The sequence below is a fragment of the Galleria mellonella genome, unplaced genomic scaffold (genome assembly GCF_026898425.1).
Source record: "Galleria mellonella isolate WM207_F2 unplaced genomic scaffold, CSIRO_AGI_GalMel_v1 utg36, whole genome shotgun sequence".
Lineage (NCBI taxonomy): Eukaryota > Metazoa > Arthropoda > Insecta > Lepidoptera > Pyralidae > Galleria > Galleria mellonella.
The window spans coordinates 306,523-319,835 of record NW_026442086.1 but is presented as its reverse complement, the minus strand read 5'-3'; the positions used below and the strand labels follow the sequence as shown (position 1 = coordinate 319,835).

Here is a 13,313-nt window from a genome sequence, read left to right as displayed (position 1 = left end):
ACGTAACTATAGACAACACGAACGGCAACACTCATATAATAATAATCTGTCAATCACTGTCAATTGAAATTGAGAAGACTAGGTAGGTACTGAATTTTATTTTTATTGTTGTATTTTTGCGTGAATTTCGTTTCAAATCACATTTTTCTTATATAATATTCGAAAATATATCACGTTAAAACGTGCTGTATGTTATCTTTGTTAAATATATTTGCGTCTTGTCTATAAATTATATTTACCAGCGTCCATTGTCAATTTTTTCTGGCCACATCCTCAATTTATTGTGGCACATGTTTCGCTCGAATACCGACAAAAAATAATAGCTTTCTATTGCAGTGCGTTTACCTTTTTCAGTACAGTGGCTGTTTCAAGTTGTTGTGGAATGCTTAACAGCGTGACTGGATGATATTGGCGTATATTTTACACACTAATATTTCATATCACCAAAGTCTCGAGAAGTGCTGGCGAATATTAATACGATAGACGAAGATGTCAACGCCGTCTCTTGATCCGGCTTTGCGCAACCGAATTACACGATTCCTCCATACTGGCAATGAATCTCCCAGTTATTTCCCTGGATGCTGGGTGTCTCATAAGTACTTTGAGGCAGACAAACTAATTGCGATTAATGAAGCACTCGCAAATGGGGCTAATAATATTGAAGTGGTCAATGTCATCTTGCAGGTAATATAAATTCTATGATTTGTAGGGTAGGCATTAGAATTATTTACTATGAAATGCCTACATAATTATTTCTGCTCTAATTATTGTTGCACTGTAACAGTAATTAATGATTTCATATTTTTATAAATTTATACTTTATTTACAATTTTACTACCTATTTGGAATGCAATTTGGGCTGAAAAAGAAGACTAAGACATTTACCTGTTTTTTTTTTTCAAAAAGTCAAATTTTATGTTATTAATTTGTATGAATACAAACTATTAAGCAGCACCACATTGAACTAGATACAGTGGATTTCGGGTATAACAAAGATGAAGGGACCACTCTATTTTCGTTGTTATATCTGGAAGTCGTTATAGGCAAAAGTAAAGAGATACAGACACATACACATGTATAGTTTTTTATTTGCATAAATCAGCATTGTTTTCACCGTTTTTCAATTTTGAAATGCTTTCTACCTTTTCTTTAACAGTGAATGTGCATTGAGGCAGTCATACTTATTCAAAAGTTTATTAAACTCAGTTGCTACTCAGAATATCACTTTATAACTGAACCATAAATTCAACTGCAAAAAGGCTTTCCTACCTATTTAGCTGATATCTATAAACAATAGGTAAAGGTCTCCATACTTGCTGACCATCTGTGTAGATGTAAACAAAAGGTTGTGAAAAAAAGAAATCTTGTTGTCTCTTTAGCAGCCAACTTGGGTCGCAATATCTGCATGGGATTTCTAGGAATTTGTTACAAATTATTCTTTAAAAACAGTTGTTACACCCGAACTCAGCGTTACATCCAAAGTTGCTATAGCCACATAAGATTTAATGTCGCTATAGGCAAATGGTTTCTACAACCAAGGTCGTAATAAATAAAATCCACTGTATATGTATCTTATATTTCTCTTTTTTTATGTTGGTTGAAAATGGAATGGTAACCCTGCATGCACTATCAGTATATGCTAATGAAGCAATAGTGAAAAATAATGGGGTGGCTGAAAATAGATTACAGATCAGTTAAACCATTGTTATGAATTCCATAACAAATAACTACAATGGTTTCCGGGGGAAACTGCACAGTGGTAAACTTATATCTAGCATTGAAGCTGTTAAACCACATTACTAATAGTACCTTTTCCCCTGTACCTTATGTTGGTTACCCTATAAATTAAGAATATTGAAAAAGTGTGGATATGAATAAGGAAATTGATAATTTATTAGATTTATGTGAGAATGATTGTTAGGCCAATATATTAAAGCCTACAGTTATAGTTACAGTTATGAAATATGTAGAATGTACCAAGGAAACAGTATCATAAGAAAAAAAAACAGAGGCATGAATAGGTGCTTTTAAACTATTGTAATTTATCAATGTTTGTAGTTTTATTTTCTTTTTTTTCTAGACATACAAAGATGGGTGGTACACCCGTTTTGAAACTATTGCCTTTGCTTTAAGTAAGTGCTTACTGCTTGGCTCACCACCTGTAAGGGAAGCTGCATACAAAGCAGCAAGTGAAGTATGCAGTACCCCTGAACATTTGATGCTTTTCAACAAGTTTACTCGGTTTTTGAAAACAGGTAATATTTAATTAAATACAGTTTAATAATATATGAATGTAATTATGGCACTGTATTGCCAGAATATAAAATATCAATATGAATTTAATTACACTCTTATAATGCCTATAATGCTATAGTATATTGTGCCTTATGTCATAGGAATTTATTCTGTGACTTTGAAGATTCAATCCTTTAAACAATGCTACTATATATGTTCAGTTAAACTAATCATAAGACACAAAGTTTCTATAATAGAAAAAGTTATAGTTCAATATTTATCACTATCAATTTAAACATCAAATTCATGCAAGTGAAGTCTTGAGCATAGCTGATTGTATTAGCTTATATTTATCCTATCATATTCATATAAATTTCATAGGTAATGGCCGAGGATGGTGCAAAAATGTAAAAGATTGGTATCTTAGTAAGGAACCCATGGAATTGGCTAAAGAAATGACAAGGGTACGAGCTCGTCATGGTCGCTCCCATAAAACACTTCTACGAAAATCTCATGTAAAAATACCTGATGGTGACCATGGTAAATATATTAATTCTCTTATACTAATTGCTAACAGAAATATGCCTAATTATAAAAGTGAACAATGTTTTATTAGACTCATTTGTCTTATAACTAAAATGTATGTTATTTTATTTGCTTATAGTATGAATTAATGCTGTAGAAGTTTTACTTAGAAATTATTAGCAAAATGACATTTAACACATTTTTATGTTTTATGTTTATTTTTGTAATTGGTACACAAATGTTTTAATTGACACATTATTTTATTTTATATTTTTTTAAGAATACAACTATATTCTAATTAATAATCACTTAAATGGTTATATTTCATGATTCTGCCTCTCAATTTCAAGTACAATTTCAACTGCCTATTAAATATGTATATCGTTATTAATACTTATAAATAAAGGTTTCTTTTGAGTCTGGAACTAAGTTAATCTTAAAAATAATATCTTCATAAAGACATTATATATAATACTAATAATTATTTATTTTTACAGCTCGTGATGCAGTGGTAAAATATGCTATATTTGGCCTTAAACGTGCCAAAAATCTATTAGGTGAAGCTGAAGGTACCAAGGAAATATTTGACTACATCCAGGTAGTGGAGGACATGCGACACTGTGAGGATCCCGTTGCTGCTGGTGTGATAGCAGCACAACACAAATTCACACTTGACCATGTACCTGGACATCTACTCACTTCCCAAGATGTAAGTATTGCCACCCATAGATGGAGTGATTTATCGCTTATAATCATCATAATGGGGGATCATTTGTACACACAATAACTTTTATTCAACTTTTTTTGCCTAAAGGAACAAAGGACCAACCTTAAAAAAATACGAAATTTCTCTTTATCAGGTACCACAAAAAAACAGTCTTGTAATTACAATGCGGAAGGTAGGGGTCCAACAACGTGTTATGTAATATTGGCTTTTTTATTTAAATAAAATACTAAGTAATTAAAATCTCCCTAGTTGATAACTCTTTTCATTTGTTTTACGAGGGATTTTATTAGGTTTTTTGATACTAGACTTTATTAATGGATGGTCACTTGGATGTTATGTAACATTTGGGATAGGGGAAAGGAGATAAAAGAAATATATTACGGCGCGTTACATGTGTGAGAGGGAAGGCAAAAATCTCTAAAAATTGCTTTACGTAATAATTGACTGTTCTGTAATTGATATATTTCACACTTCACATATTTTACAGGTATGGAATGCAATAATGCCTCAGTTCAAATTGGAAGAACTTTTGTACCACATCCAACGCATCCACAATATGGGCTTTCTGACCAGTGATTCTACTACAACAGCTATACTAGTCTCTTTGCTGAATAATCAGGATTTCATCAAGAAGTCGAAGGTCACACCTCTTGCAGTTTACATCACTTTGTGCAACTATAAGAACAAAACCAGGTGAGAGTGTAAAGTATTTGATAAATCAATCTTATTAAATATAAATAATCAATCATCACTTATTTAATTAATAATACTATTTTTGAACTTTTAAAAAATATTTTGTGCCTATGTTGAAACTCAATTTTAAATTATATTCTTGTGTCTTACATACCAGTCCGCCTTTTTAAGAGGTTTTTTCTCTTACTTATTATGTATAAATATTGGCTAACCAAGTTTTGCCCTAGAGGGCAAAACGATAGATCATCACCCGTCGAGAGATGGAGGGTCGATTGGGCTCGAAGGGAGAAGCATAGGCGAGTCCATCAATTGTAAACCGACTAGGAAAATTATTATTTTTTATCTGTAATGGTATACTTACAGATCTATTTCACAGATTTTTTTTTTTTTCAAAATCTGTTCAGTTGTTTAGTTATTAAAAAAATAACTAGTTTTGCCTTAATTTAATTAAATTTAAATTATTAAATATAAAGGATAGATGATAAAAATAAACTACCAGAATGTTTGAAAAAAATACGTATAAGTGTAATGCTAATGCATAAAAACTATTTTTTTCTCGCAATCATCTCAACCAGACCTCTAAAGCACCAGAAAGCAAAAGTAGCAGCCGAGAAAGAGCTACGTCGTCGGTCTAGACAGATGTTCGACAGCAAAACTGGCACATGGGAGTGGACTGTCACCAGGAGACATCCTAAAGAAGTCAAGCACTGGGGTGTGTATATTATTGCTTTATAATTTTGTAATTCGTTACGTTGTTTTAAACTGTACTGTCGTAAAGAGGTAACAAAGTCACTTTTTTACATGTATGTTACAGGTATAGACCAACCACCGAATACCGCGGTTTTGGCTGCACTCAACAAGTTGATCGACCAAACATGGCTGCTGACGCCACCGACGAAGGTCCGCTACATGATCACCATGGACATGAGACACCACATGTTTAAAGGTAATAATAAAAAACTGTATTGCGCACAAAAGAGATTTATACCTTATATATAGATAGGGGACCTTATCGCTAGAAGCAATCACTTACAGACAACCTGGTATAAATAGTAAATAAGTACAGAGAAAAATGTAGATGTTGCAAGGTTCCTATTGAGATGCATCACAACTGATATTATATTGTAATTTCATATAATATTTAAAGATTGGTTCTGACTTTACTCATTTATCTAGTAGTCTTGGATTATAATATAAACTGAACTTGAATATTAATACAAACCGAAATTATTTTAGCAATTTAATTTGAATGTAACACTCAATATACACAGTTCTATGTTGGTGTGAACATTCTTCTTTATTCCACAAAACAGTATGCTATTAGTATTTGTTTAAGTGTAGGAATTGCATATATTTTCATAAGTACATTTACTTAAACAGGTCGTCATTTTTGCAAGACCTTCGTAATACCGAAGAAAGGAAAGCGAACAGCGACTAATACGAACCCGAGCGGAGGCGGCGACGCTGACACCGAGAAAAAAAGCAAGAAGCACCTAGTGGCTGAGTGCTTTCATAATAAATATGTCACACCAGGCCATGCAGGTAACAATTTCAACCTTATCACAATTAATGAAGTTGTGTTTCTTCTGTTCACATTTAATATATATGTATATATAATGTAATAGTAGTGTAATAGAGTAATGTACCAGAGGGAGACTTTGTACAAAAGTCGATTGCTTGGGTACCTCTATCCCATTCGTGTTTCAACCGTGAAGCAGCTGTGTTTGCATGGCTGTGTTTCAGTTTGAAGAGTGGGATATAGCGTGAATTTACTGGATACAGAGGTATAACATCTGAGTCCTCAGGAATGGTAACGCATGGGGGGTATCATGGGTGAAATAGTATACTCTGTTATGTCCATGGTACTGCTCATGTCTATAGGCGACGGTTACCACTTTCCATCAGGTGGACCGTCAGCTTGTTTGCCATTCTAAATTCTATAAAGAAAAAAAAATTGTTTTTACTATCCAATAATGAAGTTTTGTGTCATATAACATTTTAAAAGTAATTGCAAATATTTTAGCAATAATACTGGCTCTGCAAATATTGAAGCGTGAGAAAAACGTAAAGTTAGCGGTGTTCACGGAAGAGGGTGTGCAGATTATTACGATAGAGCGCAATTTCACCAACATTGATGAAGCAGAGTTCGTGTTGAGAGTAAGTACCTACACGAGGACCATGATAGTCTTATTACTCCATCAAATGTGAATAGAATAGGACAATATATAGTATAGTGTTTTTTTTTTCTATTTAGTAACAAAAGTATTTTTCTGCAAACAAAACATATATAAGTAGACAAATTATTAAAATGATTTCCGACACTAAACTCCGTTATAAAGCAACAAACATTGTTATTAAGTGACCAACAATGGATCTCTTTTTTAAAGTTCCGCTTTTATTATGTTTTGTGTCATAATATATTAGATTTAGTTATTTTTTTAAACTTGCGCATTGTTTACATATATTTTTAAATACACAATCGAGATTTAACGCTATGAAAAATCTTTTACAGGTAAATAGTACCTGTTTCTTTATTGCCGACGTTTCTACGTAGATTGCACCGTGGTGCAATTTTTTTCATCCCATTGAGTTCCTACTGTATATTTAAAAATATATATTAGGTTTATTATTAATAGTCACTCTTTATTGTTCCCGCCAAAAGATTACAGCAATTATCTTAGTAAAATAATGAAAAAATCACAAAGGGAAAATAATGAGTATTCTCATCGTTAAAAGCGATCTCTTCCAGATAACCTTTACATGGAGAGGAATAATTATAAGTAGTTGTAGGAGTTATTAAAATTATTAATTGTCTTTATAATATTTCAGAAAGCGAACTTAGGTCGCGTTCAACTCGATGCTCCAATCGTGTGGGCCGCCAAGAACAAGCAGAAAGTGGATGTATTCATCAACATGGTGGACCGGACTACTCGCTACATGGAGCTGGAGCAAGCAGCTCGCGGTGGCCGCGGACCGGGCGGTCGCTATGGACCGCCGCCGACAGACGATACACCCGACCACTGTCCGGTTCGTGCGCTGCAGCGATACAGGGACAGCTCGGGCGTCAAGGATGCTAAGTATGTCACAATATTTTTATTTCACTTATTTCGTACAATCCTAGCTTGTTTTGCTTATCACTGCTAGGTATAGGGCTCGCCAGTAGAAGAACTATTACATCCAGATATTACTACAATAATGCACTATGATGTATTCACACAGTCGCCTCTTACAATGTCTTGGCGATGAAAATAAATGGTGACACACATTGTATTCTTATATCTTTGTTAACAGATTGATCGTCATGTCCTTGGCATCGCACCGCGTAGCTACTACCGACGGCAGCCATGAAGGAGTCCTGGACATCATTGGAATAGATGAACATGTCCCCAAGGTGATGGATGCATTTGCACTCGGCCAATTCAAGTGAATCATTCGCATTCGAATAACGATATAACAAGGACACATCTGTCAATTTCAATACAACACAGCGTAAAGAAATCTAGATCTCACTAGGAAAAAGGGAGCAAGTGCAGGGCCCATTACCCTTTAAATAAAAGTATTAAACGAAATAACATTATGTTTTACATTTGACTACAATAAGTACATTAAGTTTACTAATAAAATAGTGCTTCTTTACGCTGTGGATAACTGTCATTAATTTTAATCTTTAACCTCTGACCTCGATATTGCAATGAATTTTTTTGAACCATAATGTGTTCTGGTCCTCATCTAATAGGATAAAATTAAATCGTGAAACCTCATTCTTATGTATTTGTTAGATATTAGTGGTGCGGTATTTGTTAAAAGTTATACAAATTAAAGAGGGTATGAATAGATTTGAACACATTTTCCCGCTGCAATGTTATCAACATGTTAATATTAAGAATTAATCATAATATTGAAACTACAACTAACTTGTCAACACCATTTAAAATTTCTATCAGCCCCTCAAAGGTTAACTGGAAGAAATCCCTTTTATGGAATAAATCCGCCATTATACTCAATCTTTTTTTAATTCTTCTTAAGAACTTAATCTTACAATTTAAGATTTTATTGTACAATAAAATGTTACAAACATTATCTCCATATTTTATACACTTGTATGTGCAGTATCACGTTAGCAAAACACAAGTGTGTGTATTGTTGACGAAAGACAATAAAAATTACTTAATATTAACGAAATCTGGTTCATATTTTGTTTGTATTGTTTTGTTTGTGTTTCACGCGCCTGCGTTAGACCTCTTTACAAAGGGGCGGAATTTCGTACAGATTTCTGCAGTACTCTAAGCGTACCTATGTAGTTTACCAAATATATAATGCGATATTAGTAAATGGGGTTTGAACGTAAAACTACATTTACTAATATCGCTTGAAACACTTAATAATATTCCTGTAGATAAGTTTCTTTGTAAAATCTTACGACGTAAAATCGTCATACCCCTTTAATTAAACTTGCGAAATTCCATATAAAGAGGTCTTAGGGTTTTTGAAGACAATGTATTTTATACGCGCTGATGAAGCGCTTTTCGGACGAGATTGTCGCGAGGATTTGTTTTTTAGACGTTTACGGCGCCGTAATTGTACATCTGTGAAACGCGCGTAGTCTTCGTGTAGAAAATACACCGTCTGCAATCAATCTTATTGTTAAATTGTCGTGTTAGTTGTGGGTAGTTCACTTAACCTAATTATATACAGTTTTCTAACAGATTGTGTAACTCCGTCTTTGGATCTCTGCTTATGAAAAATTTTAAAGTTATAAATTTTAATAAGCTGCAATTTTTCAAAAGATCGCTTTTCGTTATTTAAGTTTAATGTCGGAAGAGAATTTGTGTCTATGTATTGTGGTACGTCAACTCGATTTATTGTAATATAAAGGGTTAGTTGGAAAGTGTATACTAAACAAAAATCTAATGATAGTGTTCTTGAAACTGAGCAACTTTTCTCAAGGAACCTAGTCGAAATATGAAATTATATTTTATCTGTGCATCTCATGATCTATATATTTAGTAATATAAAGTTCCAAAATTGTTTATTGTACAATTTTCTTTGGAGAAACTTGTTCAAGTTCTTCAGTATTACACTTTCCTATTAACTCTTGCATTAACTGTTACAAATATTGATTTTTAAAATATGACTAATATTGATATGTTTTTCATAGATCGAGACGACCATATTTTATTTCAGTGTTATTTATGAAAATGTTTGTTTAATTTTAAGATGCTAGCTTACGCTAACAGTTTTACTTCCAAATTAGTATATTTTATTGCAGAATAATAATTAACTTATATTACGGTTTCCTTTTATATATTTTACATTTTACGTGTGTATTGTTAATGTCCTTTAAGTATATAGTTGAATATATTTACCTTTTATAAACGAAAGCGCTTCTACCATGTTCGCGTAAGCTTAATTTTGTCTTATTTAAGTAGTAACTGTGTATTTCTAGTTAATTTTAAGTTTAGTATCTGTAGCTTGAACCATTAATAACAGGGTCGTTTTGGTTATTCAAAAATCTGGCACCTGATACTCGTAATTCACTGCTATGTGTTCATTGTTACAATTAATAATGATGGGAGTCAAATAGTGGCAATAGGGGGATATTTCTTTTATGTATGACTTATAAAAGAAGGTATTTCATAAACTGAATGTCATTTCGCCTCCCACGTTTGATCGCCAGTACTCACCTAGGTGTTGTTTCAAATTTTATTTATTACTATTTGACTGTTATAAAGTAGTCCTTAGGTGAACGGTTGTGTAATAATGAACTTTTCAATTTGCCAAAGCAGTTGTGCATTTGTAATGTTTTATAATGAGTACTGGTTGTCAAACTTATTTTGTTTAGCAAATATAAAATAATTATAGCGCATATCTTTCGTATTTATAGACAAAATGAAAACAGGTACATGCTCATGTTTTTTGTTCAATATTTACTTACTAATTTTTGTGGTATTGTGTAGGTATATATATATATTTTTGAAAATAAGCTGTATCCATTACTAAACATGTAGTAGTAATAGTGGGACTCAGATACTATGGGCATGAATCCGCTTTCATACTGTGTTGTAGTAATAGGTAGATCCGTTTCAACATGTTGGTTACTTTTGTACTGATATGAACGGACTTTCAGAATCTGTGATCACTTGGTACTCTCTCGGGTTTAAGTCATTTTTTATAACTGAAAATGTTGAAAATTTTCAAAACTTAGATAAAATGTAACTCAAAAACGCTAAGCACGCTTTTTTATATTGTGTAATATTGTTTTGTTGAAACATATATTAGATGAGTAGTTTTTTTTTTTTATTTTTCTTGTTTAACACAAGCAATTATTTATTTAAGCCTTTTTTTACTACTATCGGTCTCATAAATACATTATTATTTAGTGATTTGTAATAACTTGTAATTTGCACCATTATTTGGTACTTACCTCGAGTAAAAACAAATTTATTCTGAACCAAACATTCTATGTTTTACTTTATGTCTTGTTAACTGTCTCTAGAATAGCGTACTGTGATTTGGTGATGCCTTGGCAACTTCAACTTAAGTGATATTTTTACTGAGGACTGAGTTTCTCGCATGCTTATATAAAAAAACCCAATTACAAGTTGAGCTTAGATTTTAGTTTTTAATTATTAGAATAGTACATTTTTAATCATTATTTGCATACAAATTTTGTTGCATTCAACAAATTTTGTTTTTTTATTTGTTGAACTTTGGTATTTTGTTCTGCTTGTGCATTTTTATTCAAAAATACAGAAAAAGTGTTCCGTCCCATAAAAATTCAACTGTTGTATTTGGAATACATAATATGCTTTAGCAATAAGTTAATAATAGTCATAATAATTATTATTATGTTTATTAACTCACTCACAGCATATCAACAGCACCATATTATGAATAACAGAATGTAATAAACGTTTATAAAATGTACTTGCATGTTTATTTTCATGTTAAATAAACTCTTGGATAAAATAGTTTATTTATTTAAAATTAGATTTTACCCATTACTTCGTAAACTCAAACCGATTAAGTTGACCATTTATATTATGATGTAACAACATAAAAACACGCATTTTTTATTTTTATATGTAGGAACCGACGGTGAAATCAGGATTAATTTGCTGCTGTAGTTTTGCAAGATACCGAAATAAACAAATGAAAGACATAATAATTCTAAAAAATATTTTTTGCTGTTATTGAGACTCCTTAGTTCTTGTTTTTGCTAAACTATCAATAGGTAATTAATCATTTTAAAAATTAGTTTAGGATTTAGTACCTAATATCGATTTCAATATAATCACTGTACAATTTTTTATCAATAAAAGAGTACAATAATCAGCCCTAACGGGAGGCCCCGCGCCGATCGTATAAAATAGCTCATGTTACAAGCTTAGTCTAAAGAAAGGTGTCAATGGCTCATGCTTACCTACCATGCAATTAATTACCTGTAGAACAAATAAAAAAAAAATATTGATATGAATTTGTTTGCTAAAACTAGATTTAGTTTACAAAAGGCCTTTAAGATAAACATAACATGTTTGCCTACAAAAATATTTGAGAAATGAACAAAAACAGAATTTTTACCCAAAATACACTTGAAAGCGGCTATCATAAAATAGATAAAAAACTTCTAAATATTTTCGTGCAAAGATATTAATATAAAAAATATAAATTAATATAAAAAAAGGTCTATAATATATATATACATAATAATTCTAAAATATATATATATATGTAATATATATTACATCTTTTCAAAGTACTCTCCACCAGCCTCTATACAGAGTTTCATGCGACTGACCAGTTTTCGAAACATTTTCCAGTCCGCCGCAGACACCTCATTTACAGCTTGCTCGAACGCAGAGAGCGCATCATCCGGCGACGAAAAATGTATCCCTTTGAGCTGTTTTTTTTTTTATTTTTGGGAATAAGAAGAAGTCACACGGTGCTCGGGCTGTAAGGAGGGTGACCCAGGAGTTTGACCGGTGTGCTGTCTAGGAAGTCCCTCGTTTTGATTGCGGTGTGGGCGGGCTGCTGCTCCACCACAATAATGCTATCTTGGTGGAGCAGTAGCCCGCGGAGCCCTGTGTTTGGTCACTTGTTACTCACAACAGAGAAAGCTTCTGCCAAGCATTTGGTAGTATATCAATCGGCGTTATTGCTTCTTTGGTTTCGTAAAGGACAATTCCTTTCAATACACCAAGTAGCCAGTCAAATTGAAAAAGCTCGCGATCAAAATCTTCCCCCGGCTTCTAGGTCGCTTTATTTGGTAGGCTTTGATTAGTTTTGAAACACCCAAACCGTCGACTGGCGCTTTGTTTCTGGATCGTATTGATAAATCCAGGATTCATCACCTGTAACGATGTCGTAAACACGCCAAGTTAGAAGTATATAATTTGATTTCATCTTTTATTCTTATCAATAATATTAAGTTGTAAATTATCTTATTTTATGTACTTTTCATATACATATATATTTTTATGATTAAATATATTGTAATTTCTATTTAGATATCTGTCCTTTTCCTTATATTATCCATCATTCAACTTTTCTGATCCTTATCCTAAATTTCTTCGTCCAAAACTCCTTCCTTAAAATGCTGTTTTCCAAACTTTGTTTTTGGCGGATGCACTTTGTGCCGTGCCATAAGAAAAGAAAAGAAAAAAAAAACACGCCAAGACGAGCTTGCTTCAAATTTGTCTACCATATCGTCATAGTCATAGAATACTAACGGATCTGACGAATATTACATATAAAGATCCGTCAGTATTCTACGACTATGACGATATCATGACACCATTCCACCCTAGCCTGTTTTTGAACATCGGTGAGGTAATGCGGAATCCAGGGTGAAACTATCCTCCGCACTCATAGATGGACGTGTTGTGTTCTCTCGCAAAAAATGTGGAGGGAAGTTTTGAATTTAGAACGTACCTATTTTTACTTATAAGTAATCATATTTTTAAATAAATTATAACTGGCCGCTCTCACAAACAAAAACTTTTTCTCGCAATACTTTCTGAGTGACCTGGTATGTATACAAGCCCCAATGTTAAAGCTTAAATATTAAATCCAAACGTCTCATCCATATTATCTAGCGATCAATTAAAATAGCCGCGTCAGTTAGTTAACCCTT

The 13,313-nt window shown here is 32.6% G+C and overlaps 1 protein-coding gene across 2 annotated transcripts; it reads left to right on the top strand.

Annotated features, from left to right (window-relative positions):
- Positions 1-47: 47 nt before the first annotated feature.
- Positions 48-11,163, top strand: LOC113522516 (RNA-binding protein RO60-like). 2 transcript variants are annotated; one of them, XM_026908219.3, is made up of 12 exons: positions 48-82; positions 355-684; positions 2,081-2,255; positions 2,617-2,775; positions 3,258-3,469; positions 3,975-4,180; positions 4,756-4,892; positions 4,995-5,126; positions 5,561-5,722; positions 6,204-6,337; positions 7,010-7,257; positions 7,472-11,163. In XM_026908219.3, the coding sequence occupies exons 2-12, from the start codon at positions 490-492 to the stop codon at positions 7,605-7,607; spliced, it is 1,896 nt and encodes a 631-aa protein (XP_026764020.2). In that variant the 5' UTR covers positions 48-82; positions 355-489; the 3' UTR covers positions 7,608-11,163. The 2 variants fall into 2 exon arrangements, with proteins under 2 accessions (XP_026764020.2, XP_026764021.2); XM_026908220.3 differs by lacking the exon at positions 48-82 and adding an exon at positions 121-187.
- The last annotated feature ends 2,150 nt before the right edge of the window (positions 11,164-13,313 follow it).